This window comes from Macrobrachium rosenbergii, chromosome 21 (genome assembly GCF_040412425.1).
Source record: "Macrobrachium rosenbergii isolate ZJJX-2024 chromosome 21, ASM4041242v1, whole genome shotgun sequence".
In the NCBI taxonomy this organism is placed as follows: domain Eukaryota; kingdom Metazoa; phylum Arthropoda; class Malacostraca; order Decapoda; family Palaemonidae; genus Macrobrachium; species Macrobrachium rosenbergii.
Genome location: NC_089761.1, coordinates 12,917,275 through 12,940,015, shown reverse-complemented (window position 1 = coordinate 12,940,015; position 22,741 = coordinate 12,917,275). Strand labels below are relative to the sequence as shown.

Sequence of the window (22,741 nt, the reverse complement as noted above, 5' to 3'; positions counted from 1 at the left end):
TCAATAAAAATGCAGTTTACATTGTTTTCAATGCACCCAAAGCATTAAAAGTAAGATTTTCTTAGGATTTTTGACAATTTTCGATGATTTTTCGGTTTACAAGCTTTGACAGTTTATGATGTCAGAGTGTAGAACGGAACCTCCATGAAACTGTTGGACTGCCTGTTATTTATAGGATATATATATATAGATATCGCCGGTTGAACCGACTGTCGGCTAAGATGGACAACCTGGCACCCCTATTAGTCCGTCTTAACGAGGCTCGGCTGTACCTCACTTTGAGCCTTTGGATAAAGCATCTCTTAGGAACTTTGAAGACACTTTCTCTTCTTTCACTGCTTAGAGCAAAGACATAGAAGTAAAAGCTCTTCCCAGATTTGTGATATTTCCTAATGCTCTTCCCAGATTTGTGATATTTCCTAATTTAACTGCTTTGGTGGGCAATGAAAAAGTGGCTTTGTTATGTCTGGTTAGAATTCCAAGGGTTTAACTGGACAGACTCAAACCCTTAAGAGGAGTTAAGAATTTATACTGTGGTGTTTAGAGGCCAAACACTCCTATGTCCAAGAATGCTTAATAAGTCAACACGCACAGAGTCGATTCCAGAGCTTGTACTGTTTATGAAATTCAAGCCTCATGTCAACGCAGCTCAGTGGAGATGTAACTCTAATTTTGCCTCACATTATATGCGAATATTCAACTTTAGACGAGGTGTGCAAAGCCCTTGGTCTGAGAATATAAGCCAAAGCTGGGACGTTTTTCTCCTGAACCACAAATATGAGAGCAACCTTGCTTTCTCTCTTATCGTTAGTTGCTAGGAAATCCCGGTATCGAATTTTGGGAGCATGAAAAAAAAGTTAAGTATATCTTAGTTTAACCAGACCACTGAGCTGATTAACAGCTCTCCTAGGGCTGGCCCAAATCATTAGATTTATTTTACATGGCTAAGAACCAACTGGTTACAGAGAATAATCGGGACCTACAGCTTATTGTGGAATCGAACCACATTATGACGAAATGAATTTTATCACTAGAAATAAATTCTCTAATTCTTCATGGTGATGGGGGAGAGTCGAACACTGGGCCAACAGCTTGTTCCAAGTGCTGAGAGAAAGAACTGCAACCCCTCCAATGAAGAACTAGGTACACATTGGTGTATAGGAGCACACCTTCCTTCATATCTGAAGGTACTGTAGTGGTCTTAGTTTTGGACTGTCAGTTATGGACGTGTGACTCAGGCACAGGATTCACTAGTACTCTACGAGATAAGAGTCCTTTTTTCCGTGTAAGGATCCACTGACAAGTCTCGCTACGAGGGCCTTACACCCTGCTGTGGTTCCAGCAGTAAGGATCACACAACAGGCAGGAATGTTTAGAAGCTTTTTCCCCATATTAAAAAGCTTTAAGTTCTCTTGGCTGAACATTGTTTCCTCTGGTTGCACTTACTCACCATCCTCATTCAATATGGTAGTCAGCTAACTTTAACAGTAGGTAAGATTCATTCCAAATAATGAAAATTGTTTTGATAAAATAATTATTTGGATACTTAGTGGGTGGTCATGAAGCTCACCATCCTCATTCAATATGGTAGTCAGCTAACTTTAACAGTAGGTAAGATTCATTCTAAATAATGAAAATTGTTTTGATAAAATAATTATTTGGATACTTAGTGGGTGGTCATGAAGAAGTCTAACAAGAACGTAAACATTCCAGTGCCACCTGGTGGGAAACAGGTGATTACAGAGACAGTCATAGCGGGTTGGCCAAGCGTTTTTTTATTTATTTTGAATGCCGATTGCGCCTAATGGCATGAAGACATATGCTAATTTTAACAATAGGTAGTTATCCCAGTAATTAATTTTATCATAAAAAGTTTCGTTTTTATGTTTGCATGTGCCTAAGTATACTGTACTTTACTTTAACTGTATTCAGATATGTCCCAGGATTTTTTACTCGCAATGATATATAATGTGTTTGTATTGTATTGTATGACAGCATGCTCCACTACTCTTTGAAAATAACTTTCATACTTCATAGTGCTGTAATTTACTGTTTACAGTATCCTGCACTTTACTGAATATGGCATTGTACATAAATTTTCCATGTTTTATTTTAATTATTTTACTCATATTTCAATATTTTACAGTATCTTGTATTTGGATTTGATGTGTTCGTATAGTTACAAAATAACTGCTTTCAGAAAAAAAGGTAGTTTATATTGTAAATTTATTGTTCATTAACATCTGAAAAACAGTCTTCTGGCAACACTTTTGTTGACTGTAGCCAGACAACAGGGTCATTACTGTATGGGAAGTTTTAACTAAGGGATAACCCTTGGCTTTATTTACTGGCAATATGAAGTTCATATTACTTGAATTGAGATTTATGTTGCATTAGTTATTTTTTAAGAGGCTGTGTTAAAAAGGTTAGGACAGAAAAATTCCTTTGAATTTCAGAATTATGTTAAAATATGCTAACAAGCAACAAGGAAAACAGGAAGCAATATTTGATCTTACAGTATCTTAAACTTTCAACAGGGATCCCAGTTTATATTTCATACATCTGAATGGTAATACTTATCATTGTAGGAGACAAATTTATTTACTCATATCAGTGTGGGTGTATTGGTATGAGAAATAACTTTTCAACTTTATTTTCAAGTTATAGTCCTTTATATTGACAATGTTTATTATCTTCCAGGCCAAAGATAAAGCCATTGTAAGTTTAACTCATCAAGTAGAAGCTGGTGCCAGCGAGAATCGTCCCATGTCCCTTCCTCCTGTTTTGAATTTCAAGACAGTGGAAACAATTACTCGTGGAACCCAAACTAATGATGAAGAAGATTCTTTGAAAGATGCCTTGGAAGCTTATAGATTTCAAAATTCCTACTTGAATAAGGAAATATTGGAACTGAATTTACTCAGGAAGCAAACATCTGAAAGAGAACAGAAGTTGATAACGTAAGCTCTTGTATTTTCTCAAGGGAATATAAGTGAAAATTATACTGGAGTCATGCCAAGAATAAGGCATGTAGTGTGATGACATATTGCCTGATATTGATTATATTTTTTGTGAGGAAATTTTTATCCAAGGAATCTTAAAATTAGTAATGTAATGATATTCTTTGGTCATAGCTATGAAATGCAAAGTAATATAGTATATTAATTGTATAAGATTGATAAAATCCAATCATTCTAATGTTCTGTGATTTTATAGATAATTTGCTACGACTGGCCAGTTATCATATTAATTCTGAATGCAGCAGTTATGCACCATTATCTTTGGTATCAGAGATTTCATCTCAAATAGCGTGGAATTTTGATGTAAAGATTAAGTGACATGAGTACAATTTTGTTTCTCTACAGCGAATCCAGTGAGTGGGAAGCAAAATTCTATCAGATTCAAAGCAAATATTTGTTGCTTTTGAATGAACTTCACTCCCCAAGAGCTGCACAGCATGATCACTCTGTTGTATCTCAGTTATTGCAGGATGTGGTAGAAGCTCATGGGTCCCCTGATCTAAGGTACTGTATACTCTTCTTCTTCTTTCGACCCTATTACAGTGGTCCCGCTGTATAGCAGGGTCGGCCGCTTGAGTCAATTTTCTCAATTTATTTTCATTCCTTGCATCTTCCTCCCCCAGTCCCACACCACCCATATCCCTCCTCACCACATCCATCCATCTGAGCTGCTGACGCCCCACACTTCTCCTCCCCATCACTGGTATGTTCGGAGCTCTCTTGATTGGTTCCACCTCCTCTCTTCTTATTACATGGCCATAGTACCTCAGGCGAGCTTCCCTAGCCTTTTCATTTACATTACATATACCACACATTCTTCTTATATCTTGACTCACCCTCCTTTCCAGTAGTGGTATTCCAGCAATCCATCTCACCATCCTCATCTCGATTCTTTCCAACAGTCCCTCCTCTTTCCTCTTAAGTGTCCAAGTTTCTGCCCCATATAACAGTACGGGCCTGATAATTGTCTTATAAATCTTCATTTTGAGCTTTAATGGCATTTTCTTGTGTAAAACAACTCGGTTACTTCTCTCCATTTTTGCCATGCTTCTTTCACTCTGTCTCGCTACTTTCTCAGTACCTCCCTCCTCTGTTATTACTGATTCCAAGTAGTTAAACTCATTGGTCTGTTTTAGCACTGTACCACCTTCCACTAGAATGTTTACGTCTTCATGTCCTTCTTTACTACTAATCATCATCTCTCTCTATCCAATGTTCACTTTCAATCCTGTCTTTTCTAGGGCTCTTTTCCATGCTAAAAGACCTTCCTTGCAGTTCTTCTTCTGTCTGCTATAATAACTAAATCTTCAGCAAACATCAGTTCCCACAGTTCTTTGTTGTTCCTTAATTCTGATGTTAAAGTGTCTGTAACAACGAGGAACAAGAATGGACTCAGAGCTGATCCCTGATAGAGACCAACCTCCACAGGGAATGCCTCAGTTCCCCCGTATTTTGTCTGTACAGTGGTTCTTGTCCCCTCATACATCATCTTCACTAACCTTACCAAATTCTCTGGTACTCATCTCTTTCTCAAACACCAATAAACTACTCTTCTTGGTACCCTGTCATACACCTTTTCACGATCCACTAAACACATGTAAACTTTCCTGTTTCCTTCTAAATACTTCTCTTGGACTTGTCTTACTATAAAAATAGTGTCCATTGTGCTCTTTCCTTTCATAAACCCAAACTGCTGCTCATGTATATCTATCCACTCTCAACCTTCCTTCTACTATTCTCTCTAGTATCTTGAATACATACTCCAAAAGCTTTATTTCCCTGTAGTTCCCACAGTTTAACATGCCTCCTCTTTGTTTATGCATTTTAATCATCCAACTATCATTCCAGTCCCATGGCATTTCCTCTACATCCCAGATCTTTTCCAGTAGTGTGTGCCTAGATTTCCCAATGCTTTAACCATTTCTATTGTTGCCTCTGACTTTCTTGCAGCTTCATTTACTTTTCCTTTCTTTATAGCATTCTCGACTTCACACTCTCTGATGTTTGCTATTGGTCCTTCTACTGGAGGAACATTTTCCAGTTCTTCACACTCATTCTCAGTGTTTAATAGCAGTGAAAAATATTCTTTCCATCTTCTCTTGACCTCTTCTTCTTCACTTAAGATATTTCCATTTTCATCTTTGATAACTCCTACCGCTCCTACATCCTGCCTGTCTTTTCTTCTTGCTTCTGCAATTCTGTAGATTATCTTTTCTCCCTCTGGTGTTCTCCACTCTCTCTTGGCTTCTTCCTTTACAATTGCTACCATTCTCTTTGTTTCCTTCTTTGTCCATCTATATTCCTCTCTTGTTTGGTAGTTATCTTCTTCCCATCCTCTTCTGGCTATACTCTTTTCCTTCACAGCTGTTTGAACCTCATGATTCTGCCACCATGTTTCTTTTTCCTGTTGCTGCTTACCAGATGTCCCACCCACACACCTCTGCTGCTGCTGGAACCACAATCTCATATCATCCGATATGTCTTCAGGCAATTTTGACATTCCATTTATATATCTCTCTTCTCTGGTTCTTTCCACTTTACTTCTGAACTCTCTTGCCTTCTCCCCCTTCAGCTTCCAAGTTTTGATCCTGTTCCTGGCTGGGGCTTTCTTTTCCTTATTGCTTTCAACCTAAAATCTGCCACTACCAGTTTATGTTGAGCTACACCAGATTCATTTGGAATAGCCTTACAATCCATAATGATTTTCTTGTCTTCCTTCCTAACCAAAACAATCAATTTGTGTCTCATTTTGTCCACTTTTGTATGTTACCAGATGACTTCTCCTTTTCTCAAACTGTGTATTCAAGACTACCAGATTCATAGCTTCTGCTAATTCCAACAATCTATCACCTTTCTGGTTTCGTCTTCCAAAACTTCTTCCTCCATGTATTCCTTCAAAGCCATCAGAACTCTCACCTACACGGGCATTCATGTTCCCAGATAACACTAATAATTCATTTCTTGAAACTCTTTCTATATATTCTTCTAATTTCCCTCTGAATTCCTCCTCGTCCTCTTCACTATACCCTTGTTGAGGGGCGTATGCCAAGATGACATGGCATACTCTCTTACCTTTCACAAACTTTAAGCCCATGAGCCTGTCACTGATACACTGGACATCTGTGACATTCTCCTGCAAATCTGGATGGAGAATAATTCCTACCCCATTTCTCCTTGTATCTTTCCCTGTGTAGTAAATGTTATATCCTTCTCCAAGCTATATGCACTTTTCCCCTTCCATTTAGTCTCTTGTATACATAAAATCATAATTTTCCTTCTCTGCATGACATCAACCAATTCTCTTCCCTTTCCTGTGAGGCTACCAATATTCTAATTTCCAATTCTCATCTTTCCTTGCTTTTTCCAAACCTTTCTCCTCACTAACTTCTTTAACTGCAGTTGTGACTTCTGCGCTACCCTTTGCATATTTCTCACTGCTGTCAGGGTATACTGTAGTGCGTTGCTTACAGGGTACTCCCTAGCCCTATTGCATACCATTATTGACTCAAGATTCATTATTTAGTTTTTGCCACTGTTTTCATACTCAGTTGGCTAGACCAGGCAGCAACTCGCCCCATTTATCCGGGCTTGAGACTGGCAGCAAGTTTAGAACATAGTCACTAATGTCTAATGCCTTTGAGAGAGCATAATTTTAATCACAGATCAATTATTTTATATCTATCAAACATAAACTATAGAGTGTGTAACAATTGCTCATGCGGTATGGAATATTGAGGCAATACAATATTGAATTTCCCAGCTTCCATGAAGCTGTTTCTCCTAAAATAAGTCTCTGAAATTTATCTTGCATCCTAGAGGCTGAAAGCAATGTTTTTCATTGGCCTATCCTAACCCCAGAGAAAGGTTGTCTTTGCCAGAGAGTATTTAGAACTCATGTATGTGATTTCTGAATGAAGTGTATATATTATTCTTACTTAAACAAAGTTATGATAAAAATCCAAAGAAATAAAGATACTGGGATCACAAAGCTTTATTTCTGAATAGGCAGGTTACAGTAGACGAGTTAACCATGAATAGTTATTAAAAAGCTGTAAATAAATATTACAGGTATTTTTGCTCATCTCAGATGACCATGACTTCAAGCAAACATTATCAGCTGATAAAAGTAAAATTTGGTATGTTAAAAGGGTTTTTTTAGTAAATTGTACTACAGCAAAAAATATAATGAAAGTGGAAATTTTGTAATATGTTCCTGTTTTATGATAGCAGTTTTAAAAATTCACACTTGTCTTAGGTATACTGTACTTGGTAACAATGTATGTGAAACATTTTCAGGTTTTAGAGATAAAAATGTTTCTTATTTGTGATATGTATCTGTATTTAGTGAATACAGATCTTTATTCTATTATCATTTTTTTCTATTTGGGATGTCTTGTTTGTGCTGTTATACCAAAATACATCTGTGCAGAAAAATGTCATTCCATATTTATAATAATTCCTTTTGCAGTTTTTAGTTTTTCCTTCATCTAAGATGAAAAAAAAATTGTTGAATAAGCCTACATCCAATACTATCAAAATCTCAAAATACTAGACCAGCTGTAGGCCCATCCATTTGCACACACTTGATATATTTTTGGCACAGAAAATTTCTGATGCACCATGGCTGGACAGTTTGTACTGCATACATAACTTTGTAATCTGTTCAAGTTTTTCAGTTTGCTAGTAGATCAAATATAGAAAAGCTTATTTGATAGGAAAATCAAAAACTTTAAAAAACTTAAAACAAATTATTTTGAAAATGAATGAACTGAAAACCAAATAAAAGCCATCAACCTTTGAGTGTTGCAACCTTATTTTTATTTTTAAAATTTTGCTCTTCAAAATAACAGTGCGTCTTCCAGGTTGGAGAGCCTTCATCACTGGAAATATAGTCATTCCACAAAGAGAACTGTAATTTAAATTTTTTATGATATCTTAGAGGTTTTGAAACCGTTTTTATGCATCAAAGCTCCAAATCTAATATTTTTATGTAGAATGCCTTCTCCTTTTCTTGTTATTGACACATCTCTGAGCTGTACGCTGGATGGCAATGCGGGTTTGTGAGCAGATGAAATGGGGGGGGGTTCCTCTTACAGAAAATGCCTCACCCACTTCCAGCTACTGCCTTGCTCATTTACAACTAGCAGTTCTGATCTTAGTATCTTGTCTTCTAGATGTCTGTTGGCATTAGTAAAAGTAAAAGACTATTGTCTTAGAAACTTTGTTTTAACACAATTATTCTGCACAGTGGATTTTTTTAAAATCATCAATATTCTTTTGCAGAAGTCATGGAATGGGTATTGGTTGTGTTGTTCATAGGTACTAGGTCAACCGTTATTCATAAGTTCATATTTTTTTCCATGGAGGGGTTACATTTATGGTTTTTTTTTGTGCCATGTGAGAATTAATAAGTGTAATTCTTGAAAATTCTCAGGATTTACAGTTTTCTAGGAACAGTTTACTGCATTCAGGTGTGGATCTGGGTCTGTCTGTAGATAAAGAATATCTTTATTCCTATGGTTATTATTTTTGTCATTAATGTTTTACAACAGAGAGAGGTTCATGTTGTTTGTACAAAAACTTGAATAATACAGAACATTTGGTAATTATGTTAAATGCATCTTCTTATCTGTAAAGTTTTTTCTTGGCCTTGGATACTTTTTTAATGTTGACCATTGTTTTAGCATAAGAATGTTCTGCCATTTGGAGTAGCTTGAAGCTGTGCACTACCAAAAAAGGGATTTTGACAGAGGAAAAATCTATTTCTGAGGAAGGTCCCGTGTCACCCGGTGAAATTCCATTACAGCACGAATTTCTAGGTATAACCTTGCTAGATATACCAGAGAAAAGAGCTTTCAGGAAAGCTGGGGTTACTACCCCCAGTCGAGCGCCTTCTAGGAAGGCGTCGGTATAAGAAGGGGTGAGTGAATTACCACTACCACGGAAACCTACTCGAAAGATCTCTCCTTATCAAAATCCCCGAACAGAGCGGTGAGCCGTTACAGCCCCACACCAAACACCCGCCAGGACGGCGACACCAGCGCCACCTACCTCATTCCATGCTAGCACTAACCCCAGACTTGGCATGTGCAAGAGGGAGGGGAAAGTACTAGTTAATTCAGGGAGGGTCACGGGTGACACGGGACCTTCCTCAGAAATAGATTTTTCCTCTGTCAAAATCCCTTTTCTGAGTCCAGTCCCGTGTCAGCCGGTGAAATCGTGATAGAGAATCATGCCAAGGCTGCAACTACTAAGAAAAAGAAATGGAGGGATAATCTGAAGAAAAGGCAAAAGTTTTACCAGAATAATTTTAATTAAGCAATCTCTTCCGTGTAGCAAGAACACTAAGACTAAGGCATATTAAATCTAAGGCACATTAAAGAACTTAATACTATGAAACATGGGCAGGTTCGGCACGACGGAGAAAAAGCCCCAAAAAAACCTTAAAATTACTTAAAGCAAAGTGAAACATGAAAAGCGCACAAAATAACTGCAAATATAACCTTAATACTATACACGTAAACTTAGGCTAAACACGTAAGAGACAAATCAATCAACATTAATATATACATTCATCTGGGGTACATGGAACAAAATAAAAACTGTCCAGTACCCCACAAGAGAAACAATCATGGCATTTCAGATTACGCTTTTTCCATCAACATGTACAAGAAACAACAATATGAGGAGCCAGGCAGTGAGGTATAAACAACCAGGAGAATAAGCAGAAAAGTAAATGAGGCAGGCGGCGGGGGAAAGGAAAGGACAAGGATATGATTAACTAAGGTGGGGAGATGACACTTCCCACAGCTATGGTAGAAAATTTCAGGGCTTGAGCGTTTTTAAATAGTGGCGTTTAAACACTAGAGGTGATTTCCAACCCGTAAATTTAGATAACTCCGAAAAGTCCATATTATGAAAGTAATTAATGGAAGTGGCAACTGCTCGAATATCATGAACCTTGGGGATTGAATCTGGGTTGGCCTGTTTAATGAAATATAAAATTTGTTGTCTTATAGCATTTAGTGAAAGAGTACCACCTTTCTCCCTGATAAAAGAGGACCCGACTTACTCTGTGGAGTTCTTAAAAGGTAAGATTTAAGTGTATAAACTGGACATAAAGACTGGTCTTGAGGAAGGGGCACCACCTTCCAAGGAGACCACCTGTCCTGTGGGTCTTCGTTCTTAGCTAAAAATCTAGGGTCAGGGAAAGGAGGACCTCTCCAGATGGGAGGAAGTTCACATAATTATCACCTCTAGTGAGAGCCGATAGCTCTGAGATTCTAGCACCTGAAGCCAAGCTAATCAAGAATAAAGTCTTCCTTAACAGATCCTGATAAGAGCAATGAAAGTTATCCATCTCTGATGCTAACTTAAGGACGTCATTGAGAAACCACGTAACAGACTGTGGGCGTGATACTGGTCTCAGACGAGCGCATGCTCTGGGGATAGATGAAAAGTAGGAATCTGTGAGGTCGATTTTAAAGCCGTAAAGAAAAACTTTCTTTAATGCTGACTTGATTGTGGTAATAGTGGCCGGAGCTAGGCCTTTCTCAAACAATGATCTAAAGAAGGAAACTCCTAAATTAGCTGTCATGATTTTGGCTTCAGATGCTTTTAGGAAGGAGGCTAATTTTTTGACTGCTGAATCATATTGTCTAATAGTAGAATCTCTTTATCTGATTCTAAAAACAGAGTGTTGACAGGGTCAATGTTCGCTCCTTTTTGAGCTGCGAATTTTATAAAGTCCATAAAACTAGGGCATTCTGAATTCTTGAGGAAGCTGACACAGTCTTGGTTTGTACTGTCTGAGTCAGAATGGGCTTGGGGATCCGCAGACTCCGTAATCCCAGTTCCTGAAGAAGAGGGAACCAATTGCTCTTCGGCCAATAGGAGCTACTAGGGCTAATTGACCTTTGAATGTCCTGAGTTTGTGTAAAACTTTCAGCAGTAAGTTTATTGGGGGAAAAGATAAATCTTCTCCCAATTGTTCCAATCTACTGTCATTGCGTCTATGGCGAACGCCTGAGGGTCCAGGTTGGGAGCCACATAACAGGGGAGTTTGAAGTTGCTCTCCGTTGCGAACAGATCCACTTGGAGGCCCGGAACCTGGCGGCAAATCCACTTGAAAGATTCCACGTCCAGGGACCACTCCGTCTCCAACGGAGCATTCCTGGACAGGGAATCCGCCACCACGCCCCGCACCCCGCTAGGTGGGTGGCTGACAGGTGCCAGCCGTGCTTGTTCGCCAGGGAGAAGATAGCAACCATTACTTGGTTTACTCGGCCTGATTTGGAGCCGCCCCTGTTGATGCAATGAACTACCACTGCGCTGTCCAATACCAACCTGATATGAATCCGGTTGGGGGGGCGGATTTTCTTCAGAGTTAGAAATACCGCCATAGCTTCCAGGGTGTTTATATGGAACTGCTGAAACATTGTGGACCACGTTCCTTGTACTTTTTGTTTTGGTGAATATCCCCCCCAGCCGCTTAAAGGAAGCGTCTGTGTGAACTACTAGTGCCGGAGGGGGAAATTGAAGCGGAACTGTATTGGACAAGCCTTTGACCGAGGCCCACGGTCGCAACCTTGTCTTTAAGATTTGAGGGATAGAGGAGACCTTGTCTCTGAGCTTGACATTGGCTCGACTCCGCCACACTCTGTTTATGTCTTTTAACTTCGCTTTTAATAGCAGGTTTGTCACTGAGGCAAACTGAAGAGACCCAAGGACCCTTTCTTGGGACCGGCGGGATGCTGATGGATTTTTGAGGAATCTCCTGGTGAGAGATGCTATCTCTTTCCTCTTGGGAGGCGGAAGGGACAGCGTGTGAGATGACAGATCCCATTGGAGACCCAACCACTGAAACCGGGACTCCGGAGTCAGGCGGGACTTCTCTCTGTTCAGTTGGAAACCTAGCGACTCCAGGAAACTGATGACTATGGACGTGGCTTTCTGACACTCCGGAACTGTTGGTGCCCAAATTATCCAATCGTCCAAATATGCTGCTAGGGATATCCCTTGAGACCGGAGTTGCTGTACTACCGTGTCCGCCAGCTTTGTGAATATCCTGGGCGCAATGTTCAGACCGAATGGCATGACCCTGAAGGAGTAGGCTTGATTCCCGAGTCTGAAACCGAGGAACTGAGAGAAGTTCCGCGCAACTGGGACGTGATAATAAGCGTCTGAAAGATCGATAGAGGTGGTGACGGCTCCACGCGAAGTAGAGTCCGTACCTGAGCTACCGTAAGCATGCGAAACTTGTCGCATTTTATGTAGAGATTTAGACGCGACAGATCCAGGATCACTCTTTGCTGATCGGAGTCTTTTTTGGGAACAGTGAATAACCTGCCTTGAAACTTTAGGTGCCTTACTTTCTTTATTGCTCGTTTGTTGAGCAATTCTGTCACATAATCCTTTAGGATTGGTGTAGGTGGCTGGTAAAACCTGGTTAGAGGAGGAGGGTTTTTGATCCAGCTCCATCCTAGGCCTTTGGACACAATGCTGTGTGCCCAAGGGCTGAAGGTCCATTGGTCCCTGAACCAAAACAGGCGACCGCCTACCTGTGTTCTCTCAGTGGGAGGGAGCGGTTTATTCCCTCTACCACGTCCAGGTCTTCCCCTTGGGGTGGTATTGGGCTTTCTCTATGAGGGGCTTTGCCCCTTCCTCCCTTGCAACCCCTGTTAAGGCCGTGAAAGTAACCACGGCCTTCATATGTGGGGTTGTATGCCGGTGAGGCCACATATGAGGGTGCAGCTGGTTGGACCAGCACGTACTGTTGGGGGTGAGCCTTTGAAGTGGAAGGCTGTGCCACTGCCGAGACCGGGACGGCTTGGACTACCGCCTGGTGGTGAGGCCTCTTATGCCTCCTGAAGCGTTTGCCTCCTCTCGATTGGGGGCCGGCCGATTCTGGGGTCTTACGCTTGTAGGCTGAAATACCCCAGCGAGAACGAAGACTTTGGTTGGCCCGTGTAGCCTCGGCCATAACACTTGTGACCTCCTCTTCCGGGAAGAGGTTAGGTCCCCAGATCGAGCTTTTCACGAGCTTGTTGGGCTCGTGACGGATAGTTGCATCGGCGAAGATGAACTTCCTACATTCCAGTCTGGCCATGATGAATTCAGATAAGTCAGACTGGAAACCTGCCAGCAAGGACTTTGCCAAAACCTGAAAGAAGGGCTCGTCCGAGCAGGAGACGGCAGTAGCTTCAGTAAGGCATCACGGAGTTCAACGACCGGGCTAACTTAACCCCGAGCATCAAACTCCGCTTTCAAAGAGCTTCCGGCAGCTTGGGAGCTGCTCGCTAAAGTGCGTGGAGGCGCAGAGGGGGTCCAGCTTCCCGACCGTGAAAGTGGACGGGCGCCTGTCCAGAACTCGTTACTTCCTGGGAATACCAGGGAAGTAGGGTCTGTCTCCCTTAGCTGAGGTAACGGAATGCCCTCAAAGCACTTTCGGTCCGAGCCAGAGCGACTTTGTCCAAACAAGGGGTGGGAAGGTCGACTCCCAGGGTGAACATGGTGAAGTTCCCCTTGAAAGGAGTCAACTTCGTGTTATCTGCCTGCCACTCCGTCAGAGTGCGCAGGAGAGCCGACTGAGCTTGGTCCCTAGGGACGATGACAGTCTCCTAGGAACCTTGTCTGACCTAATCCAGGCTTCCTCCGTGAGTCTCACGAAGCCTGGGTAAGGGGGCAGGAGATCGGGGGGGAAGAACTCCAATTCCTCCAACCGTCTCGTGCCAAGACCATCAAGAGTCAGCTTGCCATCATGTTGGATGGCCCGGAGAGCGAACCGCCAAGGGTTTCCGACATCGAACGGCGGGAGGTCCGCAGTGTCGGGATAACATACTGTGGTTCGGCTGGGGTGGGTGAGCCATTCCCGCCAGTATGTTATCATGACTGGCCAGCTTCTCCGAAATCTCACTAAATCTTGAATCCAGGTCCTCCGTAAACCGTTTATAAAGTTGGTTAGCAAAGGCCTCTGCATCGAAAGCAGGTTGGCGAGGAGGGCTTGGTTTTGCAGCCCTCTTACTCGCGCCTTTGCTGGAGGAACCAGACTTGCTCCCGGAGGCTACAGGTCCTGAGACCTTAGCCTTCGACGGGGGGAAGGGCAATGCCTTCTTGGAAGACGAGGACTTGAAGCCCTTCGCCTTCCATGAAGTCTTCAACTTCAACTTGGGGATAGCAGATGGAGCTCTATCACCCAAGGAGGAAGACTTCACAAAGCCTGCAAAGGAAGAAACAGATGAAGCAGGGGAGTCAAATAAAGGGGGGCCCGCCCCAACAACCTCACCTACCTCACCACTTACCACCTGGTCCTGCTCTACAGCCATTGGTTCTAGGTCCAGATTAATGGCGGCAACATCCTCCGAGACCTCAGCGTAGAGGATATCCGCTTGGGGTGGCTGGGTCTCATCCCGGATCTGCTGGATGATAGGGGTGGCCACATCTTCAGGCACTGCTGCCGCCACCCGTGCGCCGGGTAGAGTAAGTCCCTCAACCTAGCGCCGAGGACGTAGGGCTTCCCCGACGGAACGTTCCTTCCAAACCCAGCCACCCAGGCCCGGAGGGATTCCAAGGCAGACTTCTTGGAAGTTTCGTCCGCCTGTAAGAAAACCAACAATTAGCTAAGGACGAAAACCATTCCGGGAACCTCATAGACAATGTATAATATACAATATGAGGAGCAAAAGCAAGAGTAATGTAAAGACTGTCACTTACCAACTCATCCTGGACAGTTGTGCAGAGAGCAAAGCAAACCTCACAACCATCAGGGTGCCAAACAATCAGGTCATCCAGGCGGACCGCACAACCAGCGTGGGTCCGACAAACTACGTGACCGTAGGGTTGTTGGAGGGAGGCGGTGCACCCCGGCTCCTCACAGCGAACAGTCTGTAAGAAGAAACGTACATGAACCTCCCACCTAAGCAAACTAAAGCTGGCGAGGCCGGGAAATTCAACCACAACCGAATACTCGGCGGAGAAGAACTCCCTATCATAAACTGGGCCAAAAGCTCTAAATTACACAGAGTGGAAGGTAGGATTCCAGACCCGGAGTACTCCGGGAATGAAGGGGAGAGACCAGGAACTAACCATAAGGGCTGCCAGTAAAATAACGGCGGAAGACCCTGGTATAGGACCGACTCACGAATTTATATATATAATAAATAAAGGAGAGTACTCCTGTAGATAACAGACTTATCTAAAAATAAAAACAATAACAACAAGTGATGGTAAGAACTGAAGAGGACGGAGGATCCGTTCCCTATATGAAAAAACCTTCGCCCTTACTTCCCGCCGGAGAACGAGACGGGTAAAATGCTATATGTTCATAACATAGGGTGAAGCAAAATATATACCGCGCCAACGTAAACCGACGAGGAGAGAGAACAGTGACTCGAACACGTTCGAGTAAACAAACCACCAACCCCAATACAGCGATGCTAGGAACAATATGGGAGGGAGCGAATCCCTCAACCAACAAGAGAAGTCCCTGAACTCGGAGAAAACGCCATCTAGCGTCACCCGCACGAGTAGAGCAAGGCTGGAGGAGGAGGGGGAGGTAGGTAGGAGGAGTAGGCTACCAGGAAGGAACAGGAGACGGGGAGAAGCTCACCCGCTCAACTGCACCATACCTCCCAGACCATGAATCTTGGAGGGGCAATATGACTGGAAGCAACCAACCCGAAGCCCGACTCCTACCTAGGCGAAGCCTAATATGGACCTAACCTTAGTATAGGCTAGGACGAGGAGTGTAAAAGGGAAGGGGGAAGCAACTGGGAGAGAAATTTTGAGCCGAGAACCAGCCGGGATCGAGAATGGCAGGCAGGGGCGACTAGCCTAGAGGAAACACATCCTAAGAACTCGATTCCCCCAATTGGAGGAAGAGAACCAAGGGGCTCACTCTGCCCACCAAAAACGATCCTGGAGGAAAACAGCAACAAAACTCCCTCAACCTGAGCTCCCCACCCAGGGCAAAGGGAAGGAAGCTAACAAGCCTACTCCACCAGATAACCAACACTCACAAAAACTAAAATGTGCTCAACAGAGAGCGTAGCCTACCACGGGAGGCGGTTAGATCTGAGGCTGCCGCCAGCACCCGAGGTAAACCACTCAATAAAATAATAAAAACAATAAAATAAAAATAAAACTACAAGAGAGCACCATCTTCAATCAAATTAATTAGCCTAGTAAGACCAAAACAATAGGAACCCAACTGGGGGGGACCTAGACGGGCATCACTCCCACAAAGGCCAGTAGGCCAATGATCGTAATTGATAAGAGGGGGAGCCACCGCAAGGAACCCCAGGAAGGGAACCAATGGGGGCAAAATATCTATAACGACGAGGAGACGACACCAACTGAAAAGAACAGAAGGAGACGCCTCATGGTCGACATGGCTGGCTGGGGACGCGTGGCGACATAATAAGATCTCGATATTTATGAAAATACGAGACTATAACAGCCAAAAAATAGAACAAAACCCCACAAGAAGATGGTACTTAACTTGAAATGGTAAAGCTGCTCGACGCCATCGTAAAAGCAGAAAAAATCCAAAATGATGGAAGAGCACACAAAATAAAAACCGAAGATTCACGTGCTAGAAAATGGAATGAGGTAGGTGGCGCTGGTGTCGCCGTCCTGGCGGGTGTTTGGTGTGGGGGCTGTAACGGCTCACCGCTCTGTTCCGGGGATTTTGATAAGGAGAGATCTTTCGAGTAGGTTTCCGTGGTAGTGGTAATTCACTCACCCCTTCTTATACCGACGCCTTCCCTAGAAGGCGCTCGACTGGGGGTAGTAACCCCAGCTTTCCTGAAAGCTCTTTTTCTCTGGTATATCTAGCAAGGTTATACCTAGAAATTCGTGCTGTAATGGAATTTCACCGGCTGACACGGGACTGGACTCAGAAAAGAAATTTTTTCATGTTAGTCAATTATTTGATAATTTTCATTTTAATCAGAAGCCTTAATATTTAGCTGTGAAATTGACTCTGGTTAGACAGAAAGATATGACTATAGAATGCTAAGATTCATGGCTGGATTACAATACGAAGATCACATTACAAATAATTAAATGGTTATGAGACATGTAACGAAAAGAAACCAGAATTAGCTAGAAAAGTAGTAGGTATGGAAGTATTGGGATGAGGTTTAGAGAAGAAGCACAGAAAAAGTGGAAAAAGTTCAGATTGTTGGCACAATGTGCATAAGACAGAGAGAGGGGAGAAAACTCATTCCACATCTAACAAGAAAAATATAATATAAAAAACCTTGATGATATAAGTAATCCATACTAACAACTGTGTCTCTCTCTTTAGTGCCTTTATTCACTTCTCTCTCTCTTAGCGCTTGTAAGTTGTAAATGTGTTGGATTACAGTCTGTCTTTTTCATATTTCTATTAAATTTTTAAAAGAGGTACCTTTTTCAACAGAGTCATACACAACAAAGGACGTGAGTATGATGAGTATGGATTCTGCAACACTGCCCCTGAAGAAGGAACACTGCATTCTAAAGCAGCATACTTACAGAAACAGTCAATGGCACTTGCAAATCAAGTTCAGGTGAGTTGACTTCAGAGGTGTTTATAGGGTATCACATAAACTTAGATTGTTCCAAGTGTTGTGGTAAACATTCTAGCGTGTTAACAGTGTAGCTTGATCTTGCGGGTATAGTTTGGATTACTTTTTACTTGGTTTGATGGTAGATGGAAACTTCATTACTTATTGTGGTGAGACCCATTTCATTTTTATCATTTCATATCATCAACATCAACATTTTATTTTTATCAGATTTTCCTCTTATGGGGTTCGACATGAAATGACTACTCTCCACCCTCTTCTGTATTCAACGCTGTTTACCTGAATGCCTACCTAGTTACCGTCTTCAGTTATGCTCATTCTCCATTATTTTCTGGACTTCCCTACTGGTATCCTCTCTACCTAATTTATGACTTCTCTGACTAACATCAACAAATCATATTAATCTTTGAGTTCTCAGCCTATTTTCTGTACTCTGAACACCTTATTTCATAGCAACTTCTTCATATGTAAGATAATCTTTTTAACACACTCCAGCTATGGATTTAAATAGTGTGTAGTCAGACCTGTTTGAAATCTCCATTTTATATCAGTAACTTACCAAGTAATTACATAGCTATGAGCTTCCTACCTACGGCAGCCTAAAAATTCAAAATTTGTGGTAGAACTAGTATTTGTTTTGGTGTAGGTACGACTGTGAGGAACAACTAGGCAGAGAGCTCCAATTCATTTTTTGCTGGCTCCCAAGTAAGATTGGTGGTTCATTGCAGCCTATTTCATCGTTTTTTGGATGGTTTTCCAGAGTCTTGGTGAAGTACTCAAATTTCATTGTAGTGCACGAATCTTAGTCAGTTGGTTAGCCTTGGTTAACTTATTTAACTGGATTTAGGATGTCTGACTCCATATCTGTTAGGTTTTGCATTGAAGGTTGCAAGACTAGGTTAGTGAAGTTTTGTTATGACTCTCACACAAAGTGTGTGAAATGTAGAGGGCAAATTTGTGATGGGGATATTACTTGTTTGGAATGTAAAGATTGGGACGGTAAACTGTGGAAAGTCTTACGGCTCATCAAGACAAAATGGATAAAGACAGGAAGAGGAAAGTGGCTATTAGGGCTGGAAATAAAGCCAGCTTAGAACCTGTAGAAGTAGCAGACCTTGTAGAAGATAATTCTGTCTCCTCTCCTAAGATTCCTGTATTGTCACCTATCCTTAGCCCCTTTACTCCTATTCCATGTACTCCTGTTCCAGGTTCCGTGCTCCCGATCGTGACACCATTGCCAGTCTCGAATCAAAGTTCGACAAAAAGTTTGAGTTTTTAGCCAACACAGTAATGGAGTTGGGTTCTTCTTTTAGAGCCTTCATGGAAAAAGGCAGTGTGCAAAATGTTAGTGCAGTGCAAAGTGTTGAGGAGGTGGCTGCCCGTCCCACTGGTGCTCCTAGACGAAGGTGATTATATGTCAGTTTTTAAAGTTTAATCATTATTATTTTATTTTTATTTTCTGCATTAGTGAAATGGTTTGGGTGTTTCGATGTGTATAAACAGCAGTGTTTAATTTTACAAGATGTTTTTATAGCAAAACATTTTATGTTTCAAAGTATCCATTTGTGTTGTGACTCATAGAAAGTGATGTCATAGGACGACAAATGGCGGGAGGGAGCAAAATATAAACAACACAGGTGGGAGGGATAAAAACTCTGATTCTTAGGTTGTCAATTTTGGGTTGTAAGTCTGTTTTGTGGTTTTTTGTAATTGTAAGCTGGATTATAAAAGAAGAGCAAGGTGAACAGCTGGGTGGGTTGCAGAATTATATAATTTTTGGATGGGTTAGGCTAGAAGGAATTTCAAATGGTAGCAGAGCGTGGTTGGTTAAAAATGGGCGGATCCGATGGTAAACTTTGGAAAATGAAATTGAGAAGAGACTATCTGAGATTTAGCAGGACATAGGGCAATTGTAAAGGATGGAGAGGACAAGTCGAAGATTGGCTGTGGTGTGTGGAGAAGATGTGAAATATCTGGAGATAGAGATAAGAATGAGCTCAAAAAGGAAAGCTTGAGAAGTAACAGAAGGAATAGATAGAGATGAACTTAAGGATAAAGAGGGTTCAAAGATAATCCTGTCCAAACTAGATGAAGTGGATCTAAAAGATATGCTAATGGAAAATTACAGTAAAATGAAAAACTGTTTTAAAATAGAAAGAGAATCTAGTGAAAAGATGGGAGATTTTATAATTAGGTATTAAAAGGCAGAGTCAGAGTGCAGTAGAGTGATGGGAAAAAGCGTGCTTGAAGGGGAAGCAAAAGGTTTTCGTGTAATAGAACAAGCAAATCTCACAGAAAATAAGAAACAAATGGTATTAGCAGCTTGTGGTCAAGGAAAGTTGGAATGTAAAACAGTGTCACAGATAACGAAAAGAATATTTGAGGGATTAGGGAATAAAGAGGAGGGGGAATGGTGGGGATCAGAAGGCTATGCAAATTTCACGAGAGGGAGGGAAAACCAAAGATATTGGGGAAGCGGGAATTGAGGTAGAGGTAGAAGAAATCCTGTAAATAGAGAAGGGAAAGTAACATTGTGTGCAATATGCAAATCGGAATGGCATTGGGCTAGAGCTTGTCCTCAGAATTTTCAAAATAAGAAGAAATCAGAAACTGGACAAGAAGAAGAAAAGGTTTAAATAGGAGAAGTTAGTAAAATAGAGGAAAAATCTTGGGAAGAGGTTGATGCAATTTTAGACAGGATGTAAATCAACAGTTTGTGGAGAATTGTGACAAGCACGCATTCCCATGGGTTTGAATCAGGAGGAGTTGAGGAGAATGAATGATACTAAGAAAGAGTCTAATAAAGTATTTGATTTTGGTGAGTCATCATGCAAGTTGAAAGGAGTAATGGAAATACCAGTGATATTGAAAAACAAAAAGTTTTATTTGAAGACAGAAATTTTGCAGGGTGATGTACTGTGGTTAATAGGTAAGAAAACCATGAGTAAAATGGGTATGACTATAAATTTAAAAGAGAATTGTGTTAAAATAGAAGTATTAGGGGAAATGAAGGTAAAGTTAAGAGGAGACAAACCGGGTCACTTAAGAATACCAATTTTAAAGAGGAAGATAGAAGAAGAATTGTTACTGGAGGGATGGAAGGGAAAGAGTCTAAGGGAAATTAAAGTTGCAGTGAAGAATGAAATTACATCTACAATTTGGTCACGGAAGTGGAGATAAAATATGGAAGCTAACAGGAGAAGCACAGTGGAGTGATGTTTGAGAGAGAAAGAAAAGAGGAAATAAAACAGTTACTAGCCGACTTAATTGCAAGTTGTGAAGTATGTAAAAGATACAAAAGAAACCCAGCTAAAACAGTAGTGGGATTTTCTAGGAGTAAAACATTTAATGAAGTTGTAGCAATGGATGTGGGGGAAATAGAAGAAAGTTCTTGGTAATGGTAGGTATCGGAACGAGGTATTGCCACTTTTTTTGGATAAAAGACAAGAAATCAGAAACTGTTATAAAGGCACTTTTTGATGGGTGGTTTGCTATATTTGGAGCACATTCTAAAGTATTATCAGACAACAGGAGAGAATTTCAAAATGAAAAAGTAAGGAGGGTGGCAGAAAGATGGAATATTAAAGTATTGGCCACAGCATCTGAATCTCCTTGGAGCAATGGAATGTGTGAAAAGACGGTAGGCATAATCAAAGAAAGCTTAAGAAAGGTGAAAGATGATGAGAAAGTGGATTGGTCCATAGCATTAAGATGGGTAGTGAGTGCTAGGAACTGCTTAATAAATAATAATGGTGGTTTCTCCCCTAACCAATTAGTATTTGGAAAAAACCCTTCTTTGCCAAATTTAATGAGAGAAGAGAGTTCAAGTCCTGCAAGGAGAGAGAAAGGTATGGAAGAATGCATGAGGCCAGAGAAGTGTTTATCAAAAATGAGTCTTGTAATAAAATAAGAATTGCTTTAAACAAAAATGTCAGAGAACATAAATTTGAAGAAGCAGTAGTGGGAGAGAGGTATTCTATAAGACAGAAAATGAAAATGAATGGAGAGGGCCTGCTCAGGTAGTGGGAGTATCAGGTAAAACAGTAGTGGTTAAACATGGGGATTCTCTAAGAGAAATAGCTGGAATACATGTTACTAGGATTCAAAGACTATTACCAGAAAAAGAAAAGGTACCTAAAATAGATAAAACACACACTGTGAAGGAAGAATCCTGTGCATCAAAGGAAGGGAATATAGATGGGCAGGAAGGAAAGGAGATGATAATGGGCTGGAGAAGGAATGCAGATATAGAAGAGGGTATAGAAAGAGATTTGGCAGAGGAAACATTGGAAGGTGAAGGGGAAAGTGAGGTAAGAGAAGATGAGGTAATAGAAGAGACCCAAATTCAAAAAGGGAAATAGAGTTAGAGCTATAACAAAAATACAGGACAAGCAGAAGAATGGACTATATTAAGTCTTGCAGGAAAAAGACCAAGCAAATCTTGGGCTGATTTGTACAATGTGGAAGAATCACAGTCATATGACAAGGGATGGGTTAACTTAAGAGATTATAATCATGTAGAAAAATTGAAGATGAAAAAGAGGTTTTTCTAGGATTTGAAAATAGAAGTATAATTGAAGCTAAAGAAAAAGAACTGCAAATTTGGAGAGAAAACAAGGTACTGTATATGAGGAGGTAAATGATGTTAGACAAAAAGCTATGTCTACAAGATGGATAGTAACTGAAAAGGTAAAAGGTAGGGAAAGGAAATGTAAAGCAAGATTGGTAGCTAGAGGTTTTGAAGGAGAAATGGCTGAATGGGAAAAAGACACTCCTACATGCAATGCTGAAATTTACAAATTTTGTTTGACAGTAATAAAATTGAAAGATTGGAATTGTTGTACGATAGATGTAAAAACTGTTTAACTACAAGATGATGAAATACAACGAGAGGTATATTTAAAACCACCTGTTGAAGATGGTTGGAGTGGAGTATGGAAATTGAAGAAAACTGTTTATGGGCTCAAGGATGCAGCAAAGGCATGGCATTGTAAGGTGGTAAAAGTGGTGGAGCTTAAAGGCGAGAGAAGTAGATTAGAACCTTTTACTATATTCTTTTGGAGGAAAGTAGATTAGAATCTAATATTTTCTTTTGGAGGAAAGACAATAAATTGAATGGTATTTTATGGACACATGAAGATGATTTTTGCT

General features: G+C 41.1%; 1 protein-coding gene across 1 annotated transcript in view; it reads left to right on the top strand.

Annotated features, from left to right (window-relative positions):
* The window catches only part of LOC136849680 (TBC1 domain family member 2B-like), a 546,715-nt gene that overhangs the window by 170,416 nt on the left and 353,558 nt on the right, over positions 1–22,741 (top strand). Inside the window, 3 exon segments of the mRNA XM_067123026.1 lie at positions 2,701–2,960; positions 3,366–3,524; positions 17,443–17,572. Coding sequence (XP_066979127.1) covers positions 2,701–2,960; positions 3,366–3,524; positions 17,443–17,572 — 549 coding nt within the window.